General features: G+C 36.4%; 1 protein-coding gene across 1 annotated transcript in view; it reads left to right on the forward strand.

The window, feature by feature from the left end:
• Positions 1–26,927, forward strand: part of LOC140502137 (vomeronasal type-2 receptor 26-like) — a 70,042-nt gene that overhangs the window by 37,200 nt on the left and 5,915 nt on the right. Inside the window, 1 exon segment of the mRNA XM_072606487.1 lies at positions 25,764–25,991. Within this exon segment, the coding sequence (XP_072462588.1) occupies positions 25,764–25,991 (228 nt within the window).

Genomic DNA, 26,927 nt, shown 5'->3' on the forward strand with positions numbered 1-26,927 from the left:
ATGCAAGGACTTAAAAAATTCCCAGTGGCTTCTTAAGGCAGAATGCCTTCAACATCCAGAGAAAGAACTATGGAATTCAATTGCAGAAGGTAGCAGATTATTTTCTTTTATATTACGTTTCGGTTTGTTTTTTGATTTCTCACATTCATTTTAATTCTTCTATGCAACATGACTAAGGAGAAAATATATTTAATAGGAATGTATGTGTAGATCCTATATAAAGTTTATGTCATCTCAGGGAGAGAGGGGCAAGGTAGGGGGAAAGGAGTGGGAGGGAGGTGAGAAAATCTAAGTTATTTGGAAGTGATTGTAGAAACAAATAAAATAATAATAAATAAACAATGCATTATGTTACCCATTTTTCCACATGCCCTCTGGTATTTGTCATTTGTCTTTTTTGTCATGTTAGTCAATCTGATAAGTGTGAGGTGGTACCTCAAAATTTTCTTAATTTGCATTTTTGTAACCAATAGTATTTTAGAATAAGACTGCTGATATATTTTATTTATTCTGAAAACTACCTTTTCATATCCTTTGACTATTTTTCTATTTGGCTCTTATTTTAATAAATTTTACTCCATTCCCTACATATTTGAGAAAAGCGTCTACAAAGAAATACTTAATTTTTTTATATTGTTGAATTTTCTGTTGATATTGTTTTAGCAAAATGTAATTTCCTTAATTGCTTCTTTTAATTAGGTCTAGTTTTGCTTTTGTTTTGTATGAGATTATGATTGTTACCTGTGACTTTTTTTTTTTTTTTACTGCAGCGGAATCATAATTTACTCTGTTTCAGTCCTTTATTTTAACTCTCTGGGTGTCTTTCTGTTTCAGGTTTGTCTCTTGTTAGCAAGGTATTGTCAGCTGGTTTTTTAATCCACTATAACATATGCTTCTGTTTTATTGATGACTTCCTGCCATTCACATTCAAATTTATGATTACTAATAGTATTCCCCTCAGTTTGGTTTTCTTCAGTTTATTCTTCTTCATTTTTTTCCTGTCTCTCCTCAAAACTCTGTTGTGTTTCTGATGACTACCACCGTTAATCCACCATTTTTTCAAGATTAACCATTGTCCTTTCTATTATTCCCTTCCCCTCCTGCTGGATAATATAGGTTTTTGCATCAAACTGAATATTTATATATATGTATGTTTATCCATGTGTATGTGTATGTATATGTATATGTATTTTTACGTGTATGTATACATTCTTCCCTCTGTTAATCAATTTCAATGATAGTGAGGTTCAAACATTGCCCTTCCCCCAATATCCCCCTTTAAAGTAAAAGTTCTTCCTTGCACACCTCTTTTATGTGGTAAAACTTTCCCCATGTTTTCCCTCTTTTCTCTCTTGTCTGAATGCATCACATTTTTTCACATCTTCATTTTTTTTGAGATCATCCCAACAAAATATACTTATATTCATTCTCTCCATGAATGTACACTCCTTCTAACTGTCCTAGTAATGGTAAGTTTTTTGGGAATTACATTATCACTTCTCTTTTAGGATTGTACACAGTTTAATCTCATGGAGTCACGGTTTTTCATTCTTTTCCCTTCTTCTGCTTCTCTTGAGTCTTGTTTTTGGATGTTAAATTTTCTTTTCAGCTCTGACCTTTCCATGCAAAAATCATGAAAATCAGCTATGTTATTAAATTTCTATTTTTCCCCTGAAGGACTATGTTCAGTTCTGTTGGTAAGTTATTCTTGGTGGTAAACCTAGCTCCTGTGCTAGAATATCATATTCTAAGCCGTCTTAAAATTAAAGTTGCTAAATCTTTTGTGATTTTCTTTTGTGTTGCATGATATTTGAACTATCTCTGGATATAGGAAAATTTTTTTTCCTACTTGTCCTGGGAACTATAGAATTTCTGTAATATCCCTAATAGTTTTCCTTTTGGAATCTCTTTCAACAGATGTTTGGTGAATTCTTTTGATTTCTATTTTACCCTCTGGATCTAAGCTAATTCAGCAGTTTTCTTTGGAATTTCTTTAAATGTAATATGTAAGCTATTTTTTTCTTTGATAGTGGCTTTCAGGAAGTCCAATAATTCTCAAATATTCTATCCTCAATCTATTTTCCATGTTTTTCATATTTACATGAGTATGTAATATATGTATGTATATGTACACATACAGAGAGTCCATTGTGTAAAGAAATCTATTTTACCCAATAGGAAAAAAGGAGGTGAAGGGGATAATAGAAGTGGGAGAAGGGAAGATAAAAAGAAGTGTGGCTTAAGGGAGGCAGGGGTAAGAAGCAAAACAGAATTTTGAGGAGGGACAAAGTAAAAAGGGAGCAGGATAAATAGAACAAAAGAGAATGAAAGAAGTACACAGGCAGTCATCATAACCGTGAATTTGAATGGGATGAGCTCACCCATAAAATGGAAGTAGATAGCAGAATGAATAGGAAACAAGAATTGAATAATATGTGGTTCTGAAAAGACCACTTGAAGCAGAAAACAAAGCAAAACACTGAGTTAAAATAAAGGTTTAGATGAAATATATTAAATTTGAGCTAAAGTAAAAAAAAGACTGTTGGGAGTCATTATCTCAGCAAAGCAAGAGCAAAACCTACCTAATTAAAAGAGATAATCAAGGAAACTGCAATTTGCTAAAAACATACGATAGACAATGAGTTGATATCAAGATATTTTATAGCAAATTTATCTGATAAAGGTTTCATTTCTCAAATGTAGACAGAACTGAGTCAAAATGTATAAAAGTAAGAGCTGTTGCCTTATAGACAGACAAATGATCTAAGGCTATTAACAGAGCGTTTTCAGATAAAAATCAAGGTTTTCTATATTATATGAAAAATGTTCTAAGGCACTTTTGATTAAAAAATATAAATTAAAAACAACTATGAAAAACTGTCTTTTACATATCAGAAATTCAGAAAAAATGTTGGTGGGAATGAAGGGAAATACATAAGTTAATAAAATAATTGTGGAGCTGTCTACTTGTCCCACCATTCTGGACAACTCTTTGGAACTGTGTCCAAACAGCAATAAGGCTGTGTATACCCAGAAATATCATTATTAGTTCTGTATCCCAAATAAATCAAAGTAAAGTTAAAAGGCCTTACAAGTAAAATAATTACAACACTTCTTTTGGAAGATAAAGAATTGGAATTTGAAAGAATGCTCATCATTTGGAAAATGGCTGCATAAATTATCTGGTATGATTGGGATGGAGTACTTTTGTGTTATAAGAAATGGGGAGAAGGTTCAAAAAAAACACATGGCTATACCTATATGAATTGACAGAAGTGAAATGAGAAGAACTGGAAGATCATTGTGCACAGGAACAGTAATGTTGTAATGATGATTAACAGTTTTCAGACAAAGAAATCAAAGCTTTCTGTAATCATATGAAGAAATGATCTAAATCATTATTGAGCAGGGAAATGCAAGTTAAAACAACTCTAAGGTACCATCTCACACCTATCAGATCAGTTAATATGACAAAAAAGGAAAATATTGAATGTTGGAGGGTAAGTGTGAAAACTGGAACACTAATGAATTGTTGGTGGACTTGAAAACTGATCCAACCATTTGGGAGAGCAATTAGGAATTATCCCCAAAGGCATAGTCATAACAAATGTCCATACCCTGTTATCCAGCAATACCACTGCTATGTCTATATCCCAAAGACACCCAGTAAAAGGAAAAAGAACCTATTTATATTTTTCAAACAATATTTATAGCAGCTCTTTTTTGGTGGAAACTAGGAATTGGAAATCAAAGGGATGTCCATCAATTGTGACATTGCTAAACATGTTGTGGTATACGATTATAACAGGATATTATCACGCTATAAGAAATGAAAAGCAGGATGACTTCAGCAGTTCCTGGAAAGATTTACATGAACATATGTGAAGTTAACAGTACCACAAGAACATTGTACATAATATTATTTGATAAATAAATGTGAATTACTTGGCTATTCTCAGAAATGTAATGAGTTAAGACAATCCCAAAGGATTAATGATGAAGCATACTGTGTGTCTCCAGAAGAAAATAACTGATATTGATTGAGTACTAGGTGGGAGATGCTATTTATCACTTTCTTTTTCATTTTTCTTCTTTTGGGTCGTCTTGTGCAAAATGACTAATATGGATTTTTTTGGCATCAAAATATAAGCCATCTCTGATTGCTTGATATCTGAGTGATGGGTGAGAGTAGGGAGGACAGAAAGGGTAGAGGTTGGCACTCAAAATTTTAAATAAAAATGAAAAATTATGGGGAAAAAGAAAACAAATATGATCAACTGTGAAATATGGTGCATACATATAATGATCTGAAAGTATTACAAAGTGAAGTATGAACTCTATCTTTCTTTGTCTGTCTTTCTCTCTTTCTAAAGTGGAAATGTGTTTTGAATGATTTTACATGTATGACTGATTTAATTTTGCTTGTCTTTGAGGTGGGGGAAGTAGTCATAAGGAGGGAAAGAATGTGGAATTCAAAATTAAAAAAGGAAAGAATATTAATATAAAGAAATAATATTAAGAATTTGGTGGTTAATTGAATACTCTTTTTGCTCTTTCCATAAAACCAGTTCATGTTTTTATTTATCAGTCCAATTTTAAACTTTAATTTTGTTAGTATCTTCTTTGTTTTTCAGGCTTTCTAATATGGTGCTTATTTGGGGATTTTTTTTCTCTTTCTACTTTTCTTTTTAACTGCATGTTCAGTTCACTGTTCTGCTTATTTATTTCTCTTTTATTGGTGCAAGCATTTATAGAGATACGTTTTCCAATAAGTTCTGTTTTGGCTATATCTCATAAATTTTGAGATCTTGTTTTATCATTCTTATTATGTTAAAAAAAATTTTAATTTTTTCTATTATTTGTTCCTTAACCTCATGTGCTGAGTATACTGTGAACTTTGCAATTAGTATCTGTCCTTCAAAGCTCCTTCATTTATTCTGATACGATTTGAAAAGGATGCATTTAATATTTCCATTCTTTTATTTTATTTGTGAGGTGTTTATGCCCTAATATATGGTCACGTTTTTTGAAAATGTCATGAAGAGGTGAGAAAAATATTATATTCCTTTGTATTCTTATTTAATAATCTCCAGAGACCTTGTATATCTTTTATAAAATTCTCATTAACTTCTTAAATTTTATTTTATTTTTAAATCACTTTGTTTAATTTATGCGAACTCAAGAAAGAGAACAAGCATTTCCAGAACAAAATAGAAAAACAGAGGATTGCATCTCAAATTATAGGTTCATTGTTTGCAACTTGCTATTATTTTCAAACATACTACAAAATTATCATGTAACTTTCTCCCCCTAACCCCAAATATCAAGATTTCTACCATTAGACACAAATATGTATGTATATCTATGAATATTTCCATATATGAGTATGCATATATAAACACACATACGTGTGTGTGTATATATGTATACACTAATGTGTATCTTTATCTGCTAATTCTTTCTCTGGATGAAAACACCTTCCTTCATAGGCTGTTTGTGGTTAATGTGGGTATTTATAACAGAATGACTTGGTCAATCAAACTTGTTCTTAAACAATACTGTGGGAGGGGAGCCAAGGTGGCAGAGTAAAAGCATAAAATCACTTGACCTCTCCCTCAAACGCTTCCAAATACATGTAAAAATGACTTTAAACAAATACCAGAATAGGAGAACTCACAAAAAGAGGATGACATAAATTTCTAGCACAAGACAACTTGGATGGGTGACAAGAAAGTTATATTGCATTATTCAATAGAAATTGAAAATCCATCAATCACCTCCTGAAAAATGTTCCAAAGGAAAGCTTCCAGGAATATTGTAGCTGAGTTGAACAGTTCCCAGGTCCAGGAGAAAATATTGTGAACAGCCAAGAAGAAACAATTCAAGTATTGATGAAACACAATCAGGATGACAGATTTATCAGCTTCTACATTAAGGATTGCAGGACTTGGAATATGATATTCAGGAGGTCAAAAGAGGTAGGATTAAAGCTGAGAATCAACTACCTAAAAAAACTGTGCATAATCAACAAGGGGGAGAAATAAGATTCAATAATGTAGTAGAATTGAGTGCATTCTTGAGAAACCAGAGTTCACAGAAAAAATGAATTTCAAATACAAGACTAAAGAGAAAAAAGACAAGGTAAACAGGAAAGAATAATCATAAGGGACTTATGAAAGTTGAACTACTTGCATTCCTACATGAAAAGATCATATTTGTAACTCATGAGACCTTTGTCTTTAATAGGGTAATTGGAGGCAGGGAGCACAGGGTAAATTGAATACATAGGAATGATATATAAAAAAATAAAATTAAGGGTTGAGGGAGGGGAATGTACTGGGAGAAGGAGAAATGGAGAGGGGAATGGGATAAATTATCTCATGTAGAAGAGGCAAGGAAAAAACTTTTACAATGAAGGAGAAGGGGGGAAGTGAGAGGGAATGAGTGAACCTTACTCTCTTTAGACTTGACTTCAGGAAGGAATAACACACACACTTAATTGAGTATGGAAATCAATCTTCCCTCACAGGATAGTTGGGTGGAAGGGGCTGAGAGGGAGGTAATAGAAGGAAGGGTGGATTGGCAGAGGGTGTAATCCAGAGAAAACATTTTGAGGAGGGAAAGGTTAAAGGAGAGAATAGAATAAACATGGGCAGGCAGGATAGGATGGAAGGAAATATAGTTAGTCTTTCACAACCTGAATATTATGGAAATGTTTTGCATGACTACACATGTACAACTTATATCAAATTGCTTGTCCTCTCAGTGAAGATGGGTGGGGAGGGAGGAAAGAAGGGAATTTTTAACTTAAATTTTTAAAAAAGGAATGCTAAAAATTGGTTTTACATGGACCTGGGAAAGAAGATACACTCTCCAGGGGGAATGGATATCTAGCTTACCCTACAGGAAAGTAGAATGAGCAAGGGATAAGAGAAGCAGAGGGGAGGTGATAGAAGGGAAGGCAGATTGAGGGAAGGGATAATCAGAATGAACACCATCATGGAGGTGATGATGTGATGATGAGAGATTTTGGAATTCAAAATCTTGTCGAAGTGAAGTTTGAAAACTAAAATGAATAAATGAATTGGGAGAAAAAAGAAAATACTGTGTCAAAATTTTCTGTTTCTGTAATTAATTTGTTTCTTTTAAGTTTTCAACTAAGACTTCGATAAATATTAAATTTTCTCCCCCTCAAACCCGCCCCCCCTGTCTCTGAGATGGCTTGCAATCTCATATGGGTTCTGCAAATACATTCTTTTTAAACACATTTTCACATTAGTCATGTTGCATAGAATTAAAATGAATGGAAGAAACCATGACACAATGCACAAAACAAAATATAAGGAAAGAAAAATAGTCTGCTCCAATCTGCACTATGATTCCATAGTTCTTTATCTGGTTGTGGATGGCATTTTTCCTCAAGAGTGCTTTGGGAATATTTTAGGCCTCTGCATTGCTGTGAAGGCCTAACTTTATTAGAAACAGTCCTCAAATACTTTGGTTGTTATTGTGTACAGTATTCTCCTGATTCTGTCCATTTCACTGAGTATCAGTTCATGTAAGTTCTTTCAGGGCTCTCTGAAGTCCTTCTGTTCATCATTTCTTATAGTGAAATAGTATTCCATTACATTCATGCACCACAAATTATTCAGCTATTCCCCAGGTGATGGAAATCCCCTTGATTTCCAGTACTTGGCCAACACAGAGAGCTACTATAAATATTTTTGTACATTTAGGAGGTATTCCAATTTTTATGATTTCTTTGGGATAAAGTCTTAGAAGCCATATTGCTGAGTAAAAGGATATGCACATATTTGTAGAGCTTTGGGAATAGTTTCAAATTGAACTCCAGAATGGTTGGATCAGTTCACAGCTCCACCAATAATGAATGAGTGTTTCAACTCTCCCACATCTTCTCCAGCATTTATCATCTTACTGTTTTGCCATGTTAGCCAATCTGATAGGTGTGGTGTGGTGGCTCAGAGTTGTTTTGATTTGCATCTCTCTAATCAATAGTGATTTAGACCATTTTTCATATGACTATAGATATCGTTAATTTCTTCCTCTGAAAACTGCCTGTTCATATCCTTTGACCATTTATCAACTGGGGAATGACTTGTGTTCTTGTAAATTTGACTCAGTTCTCTATATATTTTAGAAATGAGGCCTTTATTACAAACACTACTTGCAAAAATTCTTTCCCAGACTTCTATTTCCCTCCTAATCATGGTTGCAATGGGTTTGGTTGTACAAAAACCTTTCCAGTTTAATGTAATCAAAACTATTCATTTTGCACTTCATAATATTTTCTGTCTCTTGTTTAGTTAAAAATTCTTCCCTTCTCCATAAATCTGATAAATGCACTATTCCTTGCTTCACTAATTTGTTTATAGTATCAACCTTTATACCTAGATCATGCATTCATTTAGACTTTTTTCTTTTGTGCAGTGTCAGGCATTGTCTAGTTTCCACAACAATGTTATCAATTTTTCCCAGAAATTTTTGTCAAACAGTGAGTTCTTATGGCAGAAGCTGGGGTCCTTGGATATATGAAACAGTAGATTGCTATACTCATTGACTACTGTGTCTTGAGTACCTAGCTTATTCCTCTGGTTTACCCTTCTGTTTCTTAGCCAGCACCAAGTGGTTTTGGTGATTGCTGCTTTCTAACAGAATTTGAGATCTGGTAGAGCTAGGCCGTCTTCCCTACATTTCTTTTCATTAGTTCCCTTTATACTCTGGACCTTTGGTTCTTCCAGATGAATTCTGATATTTTTTTCAGCTCTAGGATATATTTATCTGATGGTTTGTTTCTTATGGCACTAAATAAGTAAATTAATTTAGGTGGAACTGTCATTTTTGTTATATTGGCTCGACCCATGAGCAACTGATGTTTTTCCACTTGCTTAGATCTGACTTTATTTGTGTGAAAAGTATCTTGTAAATGTGTTCATATAGTTCCTAGATTTGTTTTGGCAGGTAGACTTCCAAATATTTTATAGCACCTACCATAGCTTTAAATGGAATTTCTCTTTCTATCTCTTCTTGTTGGGCTTTGTTAATAATATAGAGAAACGCAGAAGATTTGTATGGGTTTATTTTGTAACCTGCAACTTTGCCAAAGTTGTTTATTATTTCAAGTAGTGTTTTACTTGATCTCTGGGATTCTCTGAATATATCATCATATCATCTGCAAAGAGTGATAACTTAGTTTCTTCTTTGCCTATTCTAATTCCTTCAATTTCTTTTTCTTCTCTTATTGTTACAGCTAACATTTCTCATACAATTTGAACAATAGCGTTGACAATGGACATCCTTGTTTCACCCCTGATCTTATTGGAAATGCATCTAGCTTATTTCCATTGCACATAATTCTTGCTGAAGGTTTTAAGTAGATATTGCTTATTATTTTATGGACAGTTCCATTTATTCCTATGTTCTCTAGTGTTTTCAATAGGAATGGATGTTGTATTTTTGTCAAAATCTTTTCATGCATCTATTGAGATAATCCTGTGATATCTGTTAGTTTTGTTGTTGATGTGATCAATAATGTTCATAGTTTTCTTAATAATAAAGCAGCCCTGCATTCCTGATATGAATGCTACCTGATCGTAACGTATTATTCTTGTGATAAGTTGTTGTATTCTTTTTTCTAATATTTTATGTAAAATTTTTGCCTTTCTTTTCATTAGAGAAATTGGTCTATAGTTTTCTTTCTCTGTTTTGGTTCTTCCTGGTTTAGGTATCAAAATCATATTTGCATCATAAAAAGAATTTGAGAGAACTCTTTCTTCCCCAGTTTCCCCAAAAAGTCTGTATAGTATTGGAATTAACTGTTTAAATATTTGATAGAATTCACTTGTAAATCTATCCAGCCCTGGAGATTTTTTTCTAGGGAGTTCATTGATGACTTTCAATTTGTTTTTCTGAGATGGAGTTATTTAAGCATCCAACTTCCCATTCAGTTAATTTGAATTATGTGTATTTTTTAAAAATAATCGTCTGTCTCATTTAGATTGTTGAATTTATGGGCATAAAGTAGGGCCACATAATTTATTATTATTGTTTTAATTTCCTCCTTTTTGGAGGTGGAGTTCACCCCTTTCATTTCTGGTATTGGTAATTTGGTTTTCTTCTTTTTTTTAATCAAATTGGCAAAAAATTTACAAATGTCATTGGTTTTTTCATAAAACCAACTCAGTTTTATTTATCAGTTCAATAGTTTTCTTAATTTCAATTTTATTAATCTCTCCTTTCTTCTTCAGTATTTCTAATTTGGTATTTACTTAGGAATTTTCAATTCGTTTTTTTCAAGCTTTTTCAGCTTCCTGCCCAATTCATTGATCTCCTCTTTCTCTATTTTATTCATGGAGGCATTCAAAGGGATAAAGCTTCCCCTATGAACTGCTTTTGCAGTATCCCATAAGATTTGGTAGGTTGTCCCATTCTTGTCATTCTCTTGAATTAAGTTCTTGATTGTTTCTATGATTTGTTGTTTAACTCACTCCTTCTTTAGGATTAGATGATTTAGTGTCTAATTAATTTTTGGTCTATTTTTCCATGGCCTTTTATTACATATAACTTTTATTGCATTATCTTCTGAATATAATGCATTTTCCATCTCTGCCTTTCTCCACTGGATTGTAAGGCTTTTATGCCCCAGTACATGATCAATTTTTGTATATGTGCCATATTCTGCTGAGTAAAAGATATGGTCCTTTCTATCCCCATTCAATTTTCTCCAGAGATCGACTATATCTACATTATCCAGAGTATCATTCAGCCCCTTAACTTCTTTCTTGTTTATTTTAAGGTGAGATTTATCAAGTTGAGAGAGAGGGAGGTTGAGGTCCCCCACTAATATAATTTTGCTGTCTACTTCTTTCTGTAACTCCCTTAACTTCTCCTCGAAGAATCTGAATGCTACACCACTTGAAACATATATGCTTAGCAATGACATTTTTTCATTCTTTATGGTGCCTTTTAGCAGGATGTAGTTCCCTTCCTTATCTCTTTTGATTCTATCCATTTATGCCTTTGCTTTGTCTGAGTTTAGGATTGCTACCCCTGCTTTTCTTACATCAGCAGAAGCACAATATATTTTGCTCCAACCTTTTAAGTTTACCCTGTGTGTGTACTCCCCCGTTTCAAATGTGTTTCTTGTAAACAACATAATGTTGGATTATGGATTTTAATCCATTTTGCAATACAACTCCGTTTTATGGGAGAGTTCATCCCATTCACATTCACAGTTATTATTACTGTCTGTGTCTTTCCCTCCATCCTCTTTCCCACAATTTGTGTTTTTATTTCTCCCTTCTCCCTTCCCCTCAACAGTAGAGTTTTAATTTTTGGCCATGGCCTCCTGCAGTCTTTCCTTCTTTCTTTTCTAATGTTTATCAAATTTTTTTCTTCAGTTAACTGTTGCATATCCTTTTCCATCTGTCCTGTTATTCCTTTTAAGGAATTATTTTCTCCAGTTAGTTTTTGTACTTCCTCTTTCATTTGTGCAATTTTTCTTTTTAAAGAGCTGTTCTCTTCAGTAAATTCTTTTTTCATACTTTTAAAATAATTGGTCAGTTTTTATTCTATTTCCTTCTTCAGCTCTTCCAAGAGTGCTCTTTGTGCATGCTAGCAGTTCATAGTCCCTTCTCAAGTTTCAGATGGGATTAAAGTCTCAGTACTGACGTCTTTGGTATTAGCGTTTTGGTCCTTCTCCCCATATAGATTCTATGATCTTCTCTTTCCTTCTTTGTTTCTTACTCGTGATGATGAAACTTTGTGTGTTGTGGCCTCTGGTTTTTTTAGCTGGAAGCTGGAGAACTTGGTGCTGAGCTGGCTGATGTGAGAAAACAGAGGCCAGGTGAATTCTTTCTTTTCCTGTTTCCTAGGATTAGCCCTGGAGCTAGCTTGTGGAGTGTGGGGGAGGCATGGTCTGGTCACGGAAGATATCCTCAACTGAGTTAAAGCAAAAGCAAGCTCAGGGGTTGGTGATCCTGGGCTGCCCTATTGCCTTCCTTTTGCCCCTAGAATACTGAAGCACTCCTGGTGTCCTGGTGTTGGTGGTTGTGAGTCTCTATCTCCATGGACCTCTGGATCTCCTACTGGTTTGCTGAGGTGGGGCTGTCTGGGACAGCTCCAGTCCTCTGCCACAGTAAGAGGAATACTCCTTAGCAATTTTCCTATCCTCATGTGCTACAAGACTGTTTTTCCCTTCTGCTGATCCCACTGATTCAGGATTTTTCTGGGGAAATATTTTATGGTTTTTCCAAGGTCAACAAGAGGAGAGGAAGAGAGCATTTACCGATCACTCTGCCAGTTGGCTCCCGGAAGTTCAAGAAGATTTCTTACAGACATTTAATCCTCGGGTTGATAGTCTCAGAAGCAGCTGCCGCTGATACCTGGGGCACTGTGGCTCTCACTCACTTGGCTCCACTGGATTCCCACACTGGGCTGCTATTCCACCATGCTACTGATGACTCAGACTGCCCTAGTGCTTTCCTGCTCGACCCTGCCATAGTGGGGGCGTGCTGCACTGTGCATTGTAAGCTCCTCTCCCTCCTCCCTGCTCCATGGAACAGATTCTGCCAGTCCACCTTCCAGTATGTCCTGGTCTGTGAATCTGCCACAGTCTGCCTCATTTTGGATTCTGTACCTCTAAAATGTGGTCATATTCTCTTTTTAGAAGTATCTGAAGGAGTTTGTCTAAGAACTTAGGTGAGTAGTTGCTCTCACTCCACCAACTTGACTCTGCCCCTCCCAAGTCTTTTCTGCATCTATTTGAGATAGTCATATGTTTTCTGTGAGTTTTGCTGTTGACATGATCAGTAATGCTGATAGTCGGGGGCGGAGCCAAGATGGTGAAGTGAAAGCAACGACTCACCCAAGCTCCTGGAAAAACTCCTCTGGATATATCTGGGGGGAGAGTCTGACCAGACTTTGGAGGTATAGAATCCAGTGGGTGACGGACTTTGACGGATTCAGAGCCCAGGTTGGACTGGAGGGTCCACGAGAGGGATCTGTTCCGCGGGGGTAAGACCCTGGCGCACAGCGCAGCGCGGTTGGTGCAACAGGGCGGAGGGGACCTGAGGGGCCCGAGAGTGGCGGGCGAGACCAGCGGAGCAGGAGATAAGCCAGGCCGAGCCAATGAGAGCCGCTGAGGGCTAGATATCAGCGCAGCAGCCCTTAAAACCTTCAGCCTGAAGACTGGACTTCGGTGGGTCAGCTACTTGAACTTCCAGGAGTTGGGATGGCGGAGTGATCAGTAAGTGCTCTCTCCTCCCCCCTGATGACCGTGAGGGAACCATAAAATTCCTCCCCAGATTAATCCTGGATCAGCGGGAACAGTAGAAGGGGGCGGGTGGTCTCACAACACCAGAGGCTGGAAAAGTGGCAAGCGGGGATTCTTCCTACTGTGGCGGAGGTGACCTGGAGGGACAGACTACCCAGGGCAGAGAAAATTCGCACTGAGACCCAGGCAAGCCTCAGCCCAGGAGACAAGCCCCAGGAGGGGCGGGAACACGCATTAGCCTCTAGGCGTGCCCCAGCCCTCCAGGGGAAAGGGAAGACAATAGGGAAGCTGGGATCACCATCCCCTGACCTTGCCTTTGCCTCAGGCCAGCTGAGGAGATATCCTGAGACCAGACCACACCTCCCACACACCTATCAAGCTAAACCCAGGGTTGATCTGGGAAACAACAACAACAACAACAACAACAACAACAACAACAAAAAAGCCTGCTTTTAGCCTAGACAAACATCAACTCAACTTAAAAGATCTGTATCTTCTGACTGAAAGAACCAGAAGCTACAACACTCAGCCAACATCATGAATCGGAAAAAGCAGACGAAAAGTGAAAAAACCATAGAATCTTTCTATGGGGATAAGGACCAAAACACAAACACCAAAGAGGTCAGAGCTGAGACTGTACTTCCATCTGAAACCTCAGAGGGGACTATGAATTTCTCGCAAGCACAACTAGATTACCTGGAACGTCTGAAGAAGGATATAAAAGAAAAACTGGCCAATGATTTTAAAACCATAAAAAAAGAATTCACTGATGAGAACATCAATCTGAAAAAGAAAATTGAAGAAATGGAAAAGGAAGTTCAAAAACTAACTGGAGAGAATAATTCCCTAAAAGGAAGAGTTAATCAAACGGAAAAGGAAACTCAAAACCTAATAGGGAAAATTGATCAGATGGAAAAGGAAACCCAAAACCTAACTGGGAAAATTGGTCGAATGGAAAAAGAAGTACAAAAATTAAATGGAGAAAATAGCTCCTTGAAGGGAAAAATTGGCCAGATGGAAAAGGAGATGCGAAAGCTAACTGAAGAAAACAATACGATCAAGATTAGAATTGGGCAAGTAGAAACTAATGACTCAATGAGGCAACAAGAATCAGTCAAACAAAATCTAAAGAATGAAAAGATAGAAGAAAATGTAAAATATTTAATTGGAAAAACAACTGACCTGGAAAATAGATCCAGGAGAGAAAATTTAAGAATTATTGGCCTGCCAGAAACCCATGATGAAGAAAAGAGTCTGGACAACATCTTCCAGGAAATCATCAAGGAAAACTGCCCAGAAGTACTAGACTCAGAGGGCAAAATAGTCATCGAAAGAATCCACCGTTCCCCTCCCGAAAGGGATCCCAAACTCAAAACACCAAGAAATATAGTTGACAAATTCCAGAGCTATCAAGTGAAGGAGAAAATACTACAAGCAGCCAGAAAGAAACAATTCAAATATCAAGGACACACAGTCAGGATCACACAGGACCTTGCAGCTTCTACATTAAAAGATCGAAAGAACTGGAACCCAATATTCCATAAGGCAAAGGAGTTGGGACTTCAACCAAGGATCAACTACCCAGCAAAGTTCAGCATAACATTTCAGGCAAGGAGAAAGTCATTCAACGAAATAAGGGATTTCCAGAGCTTCCTGACCAAAACACCAGAACTCAATAAACAATTTGATCTTCAAATGCAGGTCTCCAGAGAATCATAAAAAGGTAAACAGAGGGGAAAAAACAAAAACAAAAACTTGCTACTCAATTAGGGCAAACTGTTTACCTCCCTATAAGGGAAGATGATACCTGTTAATCTTGAGAACTGTGCAGCTATTATGATAAAAGGGATATATGTAGAGGGAACGGGCATAAAGTAAATGATGTCATGTCAAAAATATGATTTAAGTATGAGAAGGGAATGTAATAGGAGGTGTGGAAAGGGGGAAGCAGAAAATGGCAAATTATATCACAGGAAGAAGTACAAAACTATAGTAGAGGGAAGAAGGGGAGGGAGATGAGCATTGTTTGAGAGGTACTCTCATCTGATTTGTTCAAAGGAGGGAACAATAATCTTAAGTAGATAATCCTAACTAGCTCTATAGGTAGTAGGAGGGGAAGGGGGAAGAAAGGGGAGGGTGGCTAAAAGGGAGGAAAGAAGCAATAAGAGTAAAGGGGAGTAAAAGGGAGGGGGGCTAAAAGAAGGAGGGGAAGGCTGCAGGAGGAGGGGGATAAAAGCGAATACTATTGAGGAGGGGAAGGGAGACGGGAGAGCAAAAAGCACAAATGGTGGGAAAGAGGTTGGAGGGAAATACACAGATTTTAATCATAACTGTGAATGTGAATGGAATGAACTCTCCCATAAAACGGAGACGGATAGCAGAATGGATTAAAAGCCATAATCCAACAATATGCTGCTTAGAAGAAACACAATTGAAACGGGGGGATGCACATAGGATAAAGGTCAAAGGATGGAGCAGAATATATTGTGCTTCAGCTCATGTAAGAAAGGCAGGAGTAGCAATCCTAATCTCAGACAAAGTGAAAGCAGAAATAGATCTAATCAAAAGGGATAAGGATGGAAACTATATACTGCTAAAAGGCACCATAGACAATGAAGCAATATCATTACTAAACATGTATGCTCCAAGCGGTATAGCACCCAGATTCTTAGAGGAGAGGTTGGGGGAGTTGAAGGAAGAAATTGATAGCAAAACTATACTAGTGGGGGACCTCAACCTCCCCCTCTCTGAACTCGATAAATCCAACCTCAAAATAAACAAGAAAGAGGTTAAGGAGGTAAATAAAACTCTGGATAAGGTAGATATGATAGATCTTTGGAGAAAATTAAATGGGAACAGAAACGAATATACCTTTTTCTCAGCGGTACATGGAACATTTACAAAAATTGACCATGTACCAGGACATAAAAATCTCACAATCCAGTGCAGAAAGGTAGAGATAATCAATGCATCCTTTTCATTTCATAATGCATGAAAAATTACATGTAATAAAAGGCCATGGAAAGAGAAACCAAAAATCAATTGGAAACTAAATAATCTAATTCTAAAGAAGGGTTGGGTTAAAGAAGAAATCATAGAAACAATCAACAATTTCATTCAAGAGAATGACAACAGTGAGACAACATACCAAAACTTATGGGATACTGCAAAAGCAGTTATTAGGGGAAGTTTTATATCTTTGAATGCTTACATAAATAAAATAGAGAAAGAGGAGATCAATGACTTGGGCTTGCAGTTGAAAAAGCTAGAAAAAGAACAAATTGAAAACCCCCAAGTAAATACCAAATTAGAAATAATGAAAACCAAAGGAGAGATTAATAAAATTGAAATTAAGAAAACTATTGAATTAATAAATAAAACTAATAGTTGGTTTTATGAAAAAACTAATAAAATTGATAAACCTTTGGTCAATTTGATTAAAAAAAAGAAAGAAGAAAACCAAATTACTAATATTAAAAATGAAAGGGGTGAACTCACCTCCAATGAGGAGGAAATTAAAACAATAATTAGAAACTACTTTGCCCAACTTTATGCCCACAAATTCGATAATCTAAAGGAGATGGATGAATATTTTAAAAAATACAAATTGCCCAGATTAACAGAAGAGGAAGTTGAATGCTTAAACAACCCCATCTCAGAAAAAGAAATTGAACAAGCCATCAATGAACTCCCTAGGAAAAAATCTCCAGGGCCAGATGAATTCACAAGTGAATTCTATCAAACATTTAAAGAACAGTTAATTCCAATACTACATACACTATTTTTGAAAATCGGGGAAGAAGAAGTCCTCCCAAATTCTTTCTATGATACAAATATGGTTTTGATACCGAAACCAGGAAGAGACAAAACAGAGAAAGAAAATTATAGACCAATTTCCCTAATGAATATAGATGCAAAAATTTTAAATAAGATTTTAGCAAAATGAATACAGCATCTTATCACGAGATTAATACATTATGATCAGGTAGGATTCATACCAGGACTACAGGGCTGGTTCAACATTAGGAAAACTATTAGCATTATTGATCACATCAACAACAAAGCTAACAAAAACCACATGATTATCTCAATAGATGCAGAAAAAGCTTTTGACAAAGTACAACATCCATTCCTACTAAAAACATTGGAGAACGTAGGAATAAAGGGAACTTTCCATAAAATAATAAGCAGTATCTATCTAAAACCTTCAGCAAACAGTATATGCAATGGGGATAAGCTAGATGCATTCCCAATAAGATCAGGGGTGAAACAAGGGTGTCCATTATCACCACTATTATTCAATATGGTACTAGAAATGTTAGCTGTAGCAATTAGACAAGATAAAGATATTGAAGGAATAAGAATAGCCAAAGAAGAAACTAAGTTATCACTCTTTGCAGACGATATGATGATTTACCTAGAGAATCCCAGAGATTCAAGTAAAAAATTACTTGAAATAATAAACAACTTTGGCAAAGTTGCAGGTTACAAAATAAACCCACACAAATCTTCTGCGTTCCTATATATTAGCAACAAAGTCCAACAGCAAGAGATAGAAAGAGAAATCCCATTTAAAGCTAGGGTAGACAGTATAAAATACTTAGGAGTCTACCTGCCAAAACAAACCCAGGGATTATCTGAACACAATTACAAGACACTTTTTGCACAAATAAAGTCAGATTTAAGTAAGTGGAAAAACATTAGTTGCTCATGGGTAGGCCGTGCTAATATAATGAAAATGACAATCCTACCCAAATTAATATACTTATTTAGTGCCATACCAATTAAACTATCAGACAATTACTTTCTAGAGCTGGATAAAATAATATCAAAATTCATTTGGAAAAACAAAAGGTCCAGAATATCAAAGGGACTAATGAAAAGAAATGCTTGGGAAGGTGGCCTAGCGCTACCAGACCTCAAACTCTACTATAAAGCAGCAATTATCAAAACCACTTGGTATTGGCTAAGAAACAGAGAGGTAGACAAGTGGAATAGACTTGGCACTCAAGACACAGTAGGCAAGCAATATAGCAACCTTCTGTTTGATAAACCCAAGAACCCCAGCTTCTGGGATAAGAACTCATTGTTTGACAAAAATGGCTGGGAAAACTGGATAACAGTGTGGCGGAAAATTAGGCATAGACCCATACCTGACACCGTACACAAGAATAAAGTCCAAATGGGTACATGATTTAGGTATAAAGATTGATACCATGAATAAACTGGAGAAGCAAGGAATAGTGTATTTATCAGATCTATGGAGAAGGGAAGAATTCTTTACTAAAGGAGAGATAGAAAGCATTATGAAATGCAAAATGGATAACTTTGATTACATTAAACTGAGAAGTTTTTGCACAACCAAACCCAATGCAACCAAAATCCGGAGGGATGTAGTAAATTGGGAAAGAATTTTTACAGCTAAGCTCGGGGATAAAGGCCTCATTTCGAGAATATATAGAGAACTGACCCATATGTATAATCATACAAGTCATTCCCCAATTGATAAATGGTCAAAGGATATGAACAGGCAATTTTCAGAAGAAGAAATTAAAGCTATCTCTAATCATATGAAAAAATGCTCTAAATCACTATTGGTTAGAGAGATGCAAATCAAAACAACTCTGAGGTACCACATCACACCTATAAGATTGGCAAACATGACAGAACAAGAAAATCATAAATGCTGAAGAGGATGTGGGAGAGTTGGAACACTAATTCATTGTTGGTGGAGCTGAGAGCGCATCCAACCATTCTGGAGAGCAATTTGGAACTATGCCCAAAGGGCTACAAAAATGTGCATACCCTTTGACCCAGCAATATCGCTACTAGGACTATATCCCCAAGAGATCATAAAAATGGGAAAGGGTCCCACATCTACAAAAATATTTATAGCAGCACTCTATGTAGTTGCCAAAAACTGGAAGTCAAGGGGATGTCCATCAATTGGGGAATGGCTGAATAAATTATGGTATATGAATGTAATGGAGTACTATTGTGCCATAAGAAATGATGAACAAGAAGACTTCAGAGAGGCCTGGAAGGACTTATATGATCTGATGCTGAGTGAAAGGAGCAGAACCAGGAGAACTTTATGCACAGCAACGACCACAGTGTGTGAGAGTTTTTTCTGGTAGACTTAGATTTTTGTAATAACACAAGAACTTCTTACAAAAAAAAAAAATCCTAATGGTGGTTCTCAAGGCAAAATGCCTTCCACACTCAGAGAGAGAAATATGGAAGTCACTCACATAATGTAACAGATCATGTTTGTGTATGTGTATGTGTTTGTGTATCATGTTCTGATTTGTTATACGATTTCTTTCATTTATCTTAGTCTGACTACATAGCATGACTATAGTGAAAATATACTCAATAGGAAAGTGTATGTAGAATCTATACAGAATTGTATGCAGTCGTGGGGAGGGAAGGGGGGAGTGGGGGGTAGGGGCGATAAAATCACAATTGTATGGCAGTGATTGTTAAACATTAAAAAATAAAAAAAAATAATGCTGATAGTTCTCCTAATATTGAACCAACCCTCCATTCCTGTTATAAATCCTACGTGATCATAATGTACTGTTCTCATGATAAGCTGCTTTATTCTTTTTGCTAGCGTCTTATTTAAAATTTTTGAATCTATATTCATTGGAGAAATTGATCTATGATTTTCGTTCTCTATTTTGGCTTTTGCTGGTTTAGGTGTCAGAGTCATATTTGTATCATAAAAAGAATTTTGTAGGACTCGTTCCCCAATTTTCCCAAATAGTCTTTTTAGTATTGGAATTAACTGTTCTTTAAATAGTTGATAGAATTCACTGGTAAATATATCTGGACCTGGAGATTTTTTTTCTAGGGAGTTCATTGATGACTTGTTCAATTTCTTTTTCTGAGATGGAGTTCTTTAAGTATTCAACTTCCCCTTCTGTTAATCTGGGCAATTTATATTGTTTAAAATAATCATCCACCTCATTTAGATTGTGGAATTTATGGGCATACAGTTGGGCAAAGTAATTTCTAATAATCGTTTTAATTTCCTCCTCATTGGAAGTGAGTTCACCCTTTTCATTATTAATATTGTAATTTTCTTTTCTTCTTTGTTTTCCATCAAATTGACCAAAGGTTTATCAATTTTATTTTATTTTTATTTTATTTATTTATTAATTTAATTGACATTCATTTTCACAAAATTTTAAGTTCCAAATTTTCTCCCCTTTATCCCCTCCCCCCCCAAACACCAAGCATTCTAATTGCCCCTATGACCAATGTGCTCTCTCTTCTATCATCCCTCTCTGCCCTTGTCTCCATCTTCTCTTTTGTCCTGTAGGGCCAGATAACTTTCTATACACCTTTACCTGTATTTCTTATTTCCTAGTGGCAAGAACAGTACTCAACAGTTGTTCCTAAAACTTTGAGTTCCAACTTCTCTTCCTCCCTCCCTCCCCACCCCTTCCCTTTGGAAGGCAAGCAATTCAATATAGGCCAAATTGGTGTAGTTTTGCAAATGACTTCCATAATAGTTGTGTTGTATAAGATTAACTATATTTCCCTCCATCCTATCCTGTCCCCCATTACTTCTATTCTCTTTTGATCCTGCCCCTCCCCATGAGTGTCGACCTCAAATTGCTCCCTCCTCCCCATGCCCTCCCTTCCATCATCCCCCCCCACCCTGCTTATCCCCTTATCCCCCACTTCCCTGTATTGTAAGATAGGTTTTCATACGAAAATGAGTGTGCATTTTATTCTTTCCTTTAGTGGAATGTGATGAGAGTAAACTTCATGTTTTTTTCTCACCTCCCCTCTTTATCCCTCCACTAATAAGTATTTTGCTTGCCTCTTTTATGAGAGATAATTTGCCCCATTCCATTTCTCCCTTTTTCCTCCCAATACATTTCTCTCTCACTGCTTGATTTCATTTTTTAAAGATATGATCCCATCCTCTTCAATTCACTCTGTGCACTCTGTCTCTATGTGTGTGTGCGTGTGTGCATGTGTGTGTGTGTAATCCCACCCAATACCCAGATACTGAAAAGTTTCAAGAGTTACAAATATTGTCTTTACATGTAGGAATGTAAACAGTTCAACTTTAGTAAATCCCTTATGATTTCTCTTTGCTGTTCACCTTTTCATTCTTCTCTTCATTCTTGTGTTTGAAAGTCAAATTTTCTTTTCAGCTCTGGTCTTTTCATCAAGAATGCTTGAAAGTCCTCTATTTCATTGAAAGACCAATTTTTCCCCTGAAGTATTATACTCAGTTTTGCTGGGTAGGTGATTCTTGGTTTTAGTCCTAGTTCCTTTAACTTCTGGAATATCCTATTCCATGCCCTTCGATCCCTTAATGTAGAAGCTGCTAGATCTTGTGTTATCCTGATTGTATTTCCACAATACTTGAATTGTTTCTTTCTAGCTGCTTGCAATATTTTCTCCTTGACCTGGGAACTCTGGAATTTGGCCACAATGTTCCTAGGAGTTTCTCTTTTTGGATGTCTTTCAGGCAGTGTTCTGTGGATTCCTTGAATATTTATTTTGCCCTCTGGTTCTAGAATCTCAGGGCAGTTTTCCTTGATAATTTCATGAAAGATGATGTCTAGGCTCTTTTTTTGATCATGGCTTTCAGGTAGTCCCATAATTTTTAAATTGTCTCTCCTAGATCTATTCTCCAGGTCAGTTGTTTTTCCAATGAGATATTTCACATTATCTTCCATTTTTTCATTCTTTTGGTTTTGTTTTGTGATTTCTTGGTTTCTCATAAAGTCATTAGCCTCCATCTGTTCCATTCTAATCTTGAAAGAACTATTTTCTTCACTGAGCTTTTGAATCTCCTTTTCCATTTAGCTAATTCTGCTTTTGAAAGCATTCTTCTCCTCATTGGCCTTTTGAACCTCCTTTGCCAATTGAGTTAACCTATTTTTCAAGGTGTTATTTTCCTCAGCATTTTTTTGGGTCTCCTTTAGCAGGGTGCTGACCTGCTGTTCATGCTTTGACTGCATGTCTATCATTTCTCTTCCCAGCTTTTCCTCTACCTCTCTAACTTGATTTTCAAAATTCATTTTGAGCTCTTCCATGGCATGAGCTCACTGAGTGGGCTGGGATATAGAAGCCTTGACTTCTTTGTCTTTGCCTGATGGTAAACATTGTTCTTCCTCATCAGAAAGGAAGGGAGGAAATGCCTGTTCACCAAGAAAGTAACCTTCTATAGTCTTATTTCTTTTCCCTTTTCTGGGCATTTTCCCAACCAGTGACTTGACCTCTGAATATTCTCCTCACACCCACCTCTCCTCCTGATCCTCCCAGCCAGAGCCTGGGGTCTGAGATTCAAATGCTGCTTCCCAGCCTCAGGGCTTTTGGCGTGAGCGGGGCTGCTATTCAGTGTGAGATTAAGTTTAGGTGCTCAGGTTGGGGCAGGCCCGCCTCACGGGGCTCAGTTCCCTCAGGGGGTTTATGCAGAGACCTTCAACAATGGGTCCAGGCTCCACCCTGCTTGGGGAGCCCTGGTCTGCCGCTGCCTCATCTGCTGCCTCCCGAGGGGGCCTGCGTTATGGGGGCTCCCCACTCCCCTCTCGACCCACTAAAGACACCCTCTCACCGACCCCCATCACCTGTGGGTGGAGGGACCTGCGCAGCCACTGGAGATCCCGTCCCTGAAGCCTGCTCGGATCTGCTTGTCTCGGTGCCGCGGGTACAGCAGGGCTGTACTCGGCTCCCAGTCCCAGTGCCCAGTCCACAGCGGGGAGGATGTTTTGCAAGAAGTTTGCAGGTCCCTCCGGAACAGAAATATCCTTCACTCCACTGTTCTGTGGCCTCTACTACTCCAGAATTTGCCATGAGTTTCTTTTTACAGACGTTCTATGGGTTGTGGGTTCGAAGCTATGTGTATGTGCGTCTTTCTACTCTGCCATCTTGGCTCCGCCCCTCAGGTTTATCAATTTTATTCGTTTTTTTTTCATAAAAATAACCCTTAGTTTTAATTATTAGTTAAATAGTGTTCTTAATTTCATTTTTATTAGTCTCTCCTTTGTTTTTCAGTATTTCTAATTCACCACTTACTTGGGGATTTTCAATTTGTTCCTTTTCTAGCTTTTTCAGCTGCATGCCCAATTCATTGATCTCCTATTTCTCTATTTCGTTCATGTGTGGCAGCTAGGTGGTGGAGGGGATAGAGACCCAGTGCAGGAGTCAGGAGGACATGAGTTCATATCTCACCTCAGACACTTGACACTCACTAGCTGTGTGACCTTGGGCAAGTCACTTAACCCCAACTGCCTCATCCTGGGTCATCTCCAGTCATCCTGATGAATATCTGGTCACTGGATTCGGATGACTCTGGAGGAGAAGTGAGGCTGATGACCTCACTCAAAATAAAGTCAAGTGAAAGTTATGTCATTATTTCTCTGATAGCATGGTCTTCAGCAACAAAGGACGAACGCACACACATTATTCATGTAGAAATTCAACGATGTAAAACTTCCCCTAAGAGCTGTTTTTACAACATCCCATAAATTTTGGTAGGTTGTTTCATTATTGTCATTCTCTTGATTGAAGTTATTAATAATTTCTGTGATTTTTCTTTAACCATCTCATTATTTAGGATTAAATTATTTAATTTCCAGTTAATTTTGGTCTATCTTTCCGTGGTCTTTGTTCACATATAATTTTTGTTGCACTGTGATCTCAGAAGGATGTATTGAATAGCGCTGCCTTTCTGCACTGGATTGTGAGGTTTTTATTCCTTAATCTTTGTTCAATTTATGTATATGTGCTATGTACCACTGAGAAGAAGGTATATTCCTTTCTATCTCCATTCAATTTTCTCCAGAGATCTGTCATATCTACCTTATCCAGAGTTCTATTCACTTCCTTATCTTCTTTCTTGGTTTTTTTTTTTGAGCAGGTAGTATTGTTTTGCTTTCTAATTTTTCCTGTAACTCCTTTAACCTCTTCTCTAAGAGTTTAGATGCTGTACAACTTAGTGCACATATATTTAGTAATGGTATTTCTTCATTTTATATGGTGCCTTTTACCAGGATATAGTTTCCTTCCTATCTCTTTTGATTAGATTTATTTCTGTTTTTGCTTTGTCTGAGATTAGAATTGTTACCCCAGCTTTTTTTTTACATAAGTTGAAGAGTTATGTATTCTGCTCCAACCTTTTACCTTTACCCTGAATATATCCCTCTGTTTCAAGTGTGTTTCTTGTAAACAACATTTTGTTGGATTATGGCTTTTAATCCATTCTATTACCTGCCTGGTGGAACAGACTTTTCCTGTCAAACTTGTAAATTGTTTTGGGCTGGAAATTTGTTTCACTCCAGTTGTTTTTTTTTTTATGGTCTCTGCTACTCTAATATTTGTTTAGAGTAATTTTTAAAAAATATTTCGAGGGTTTTGGAGAAAAATTCAGGGAAGGACCTGCCTTTATTCTGCCATCTTGGTTCTGCTCCTGTTTACCATTTTAATTTTTTTATTTAATTATAAGCATTTGATTCTATAGTTTTGTTTATTATTCAATTTGTCAGTGCTGTGTAACAAATTCGTGAATGGAGGAAACAGGCAAAAACTTTGAACAAGATTAATTTATTAGCTAAACTTGCAATTACTAATAAATGAGGTCAATGATTCCTTAGTTTTCTGAGACTATGTCTTATAGGAAGCAAACTACATATGTAATTAAAAATGAATGATCAATAATTCTTTAGTATTTTACAAGTCCTTTTTTCATTTTATTTGGATATTTCATTTAAATTTATGAGTTGGTATTATATTTTATGTTTTTATTTTTTTATGTTTTCCCCCTTTTCTAATTAAGTTCATTCATTCAGTTTGTTTTAATGTTTTATTAAGACAACTGTTTCTAGTAGCACTATTCCCCTCAACCCTAATATGCCTTTCTCATTTGTTGTACCTCTGTTCTTGGATTTTGTTTATTAGTTCCTATTTTCTCTCCTCTTTTTATCTGGTTACAGATTTCTTCCCCCTCTTTTACCCTTCCAAGTGGATTTTTCTTTTCTCTCCTTACCTGTTCATTTTTATAAATTTCATTTTTAAGTCCCTTTTCAAAAGAAACATTTATCTCGTTGTCTTCATTGTTCACCATATATTTCTGTCTACTCTAGACACTCATTTTCTGATTCACAATGCATGTAATTATCTTTCTATATTCTTCATGCATTCAAAGCTCCCAAGGCATATGTTCTAGGCATTGCACTCTAGTTACTTTTTATTATGATCTTGTAGGGCTTATTTTATGGATTTCTCTTTTCCATTATACCTCTCTCCAGACGAAATATAGGGTCCTTCAGAACGGGATCTGATTTTTATGTTCTCCATTTCTTAGCATTTTGCCTGACATATTAGGGGCTTAATAAACACTTGTTGACCACTGAATCACTTCCTGAACAACTCACAGGTCTTCATGCTGGGAGATTACTACTTTGGGCACCAGGCAGTGGTTGAAATTTCTCTTCTCTTACAGCTCCATCCATTTCTAAAGAATATCCAGTTTAACAACAGTGCTGGTGACCAGGTGTTTACGGATGAGAATAGAAACCCTGAGGCTCAATACAACATCTTGAACTATGTAACTTTTGATATCGATGGTGAAGCTCTGGTGAAAGTTGGACAGTTCATCCCTAAGGCTGAGACTGGTCAGGATCTTATCATTAATGAGAAGGCCATAGTGTGGAGCTGGACATATAATAAGGTCTGAAACAATTGTAATATCCATCTTTTATATAATCATGTGTACAAATTTTGCTCTGCTTAGTTCACTCCACATTCTCTATCCATAAAGTAGAGTAAATCCTCATCCACACTGATTTTTCTCTTTGCAGCAAAATTCTGGGTGAAAAAGTCAAGTAAGTAATTCATCAAATGGCTTTAAACTCGAGATATTTAGCACCATTAGACATAGAGGTGGAATGAACTTTAAAGCCCATGTTGCTAAGCCGTATTATGTGATATTAAGAAAATGAGAAATAGAAAGGTAGTTATTGGACCAGTGCCCTCTGATTCCAAATCAGTGTTTTGTCCACTACCTGGTGTGGTTCTGTGAATGAAATCACCTAAACATTAATCTTACTTCAGTAAAAATAAAGTTACATTAGACCATTAGGAGTTCAGTAATGTGTCTGAGAGCAAATTTCTGAAACAGTGCATTTCTGAAACCAATAGATTGTTTCTCTATAAGATTGTGAAATTTACCCTTTCCTTTATAATTAATAACTAAATCAGTCTTGTCTTTAAGTTATCGTCATTCTGCATCCCATATGCGACAGATTAAGTCTATATTAGGTCAATCACTTCCATTTCCTTCGGGGGCTTATATTGTAACAATTAAAAAGACACAGATTGCAGTGAGGATTACAAAAGGCTACATAAACAAGGACCTGAGATAGCCACTTGTTCAAATTCTTTCTCTTACAAATGATTGAAATCCACAAAGTCTAGAATGTTGAGTTAGTTTTCCACAAGTAGTGGCAGTTATGGGACTAGCATCCACATCTCTTTGTTTTCAGCCTTATGCTCTTTCTAGTTCGTATTCCATTGGTATTTGAATAATTCTCGTATTTCTTCTATAGGATAAGCTACCTTTGCCTCAAATCAATATCATGCACTCTCTGATAATGATATACCACCT

This window comes from Notamacropus eugenii, chromosome 4 (assembly GCF_028372415.1).
Source record: "Notamacropus eugenii isolate mMacEug1 chromosome 4, mMacEug1.pri_v2, whole genome shotgun sequence".
NCBI lineage: Eukaryota > Metazoa > Chordata > Mammalia > Diprotodontia > Macropodidae > Notamacropus > Notamacropus eugenii.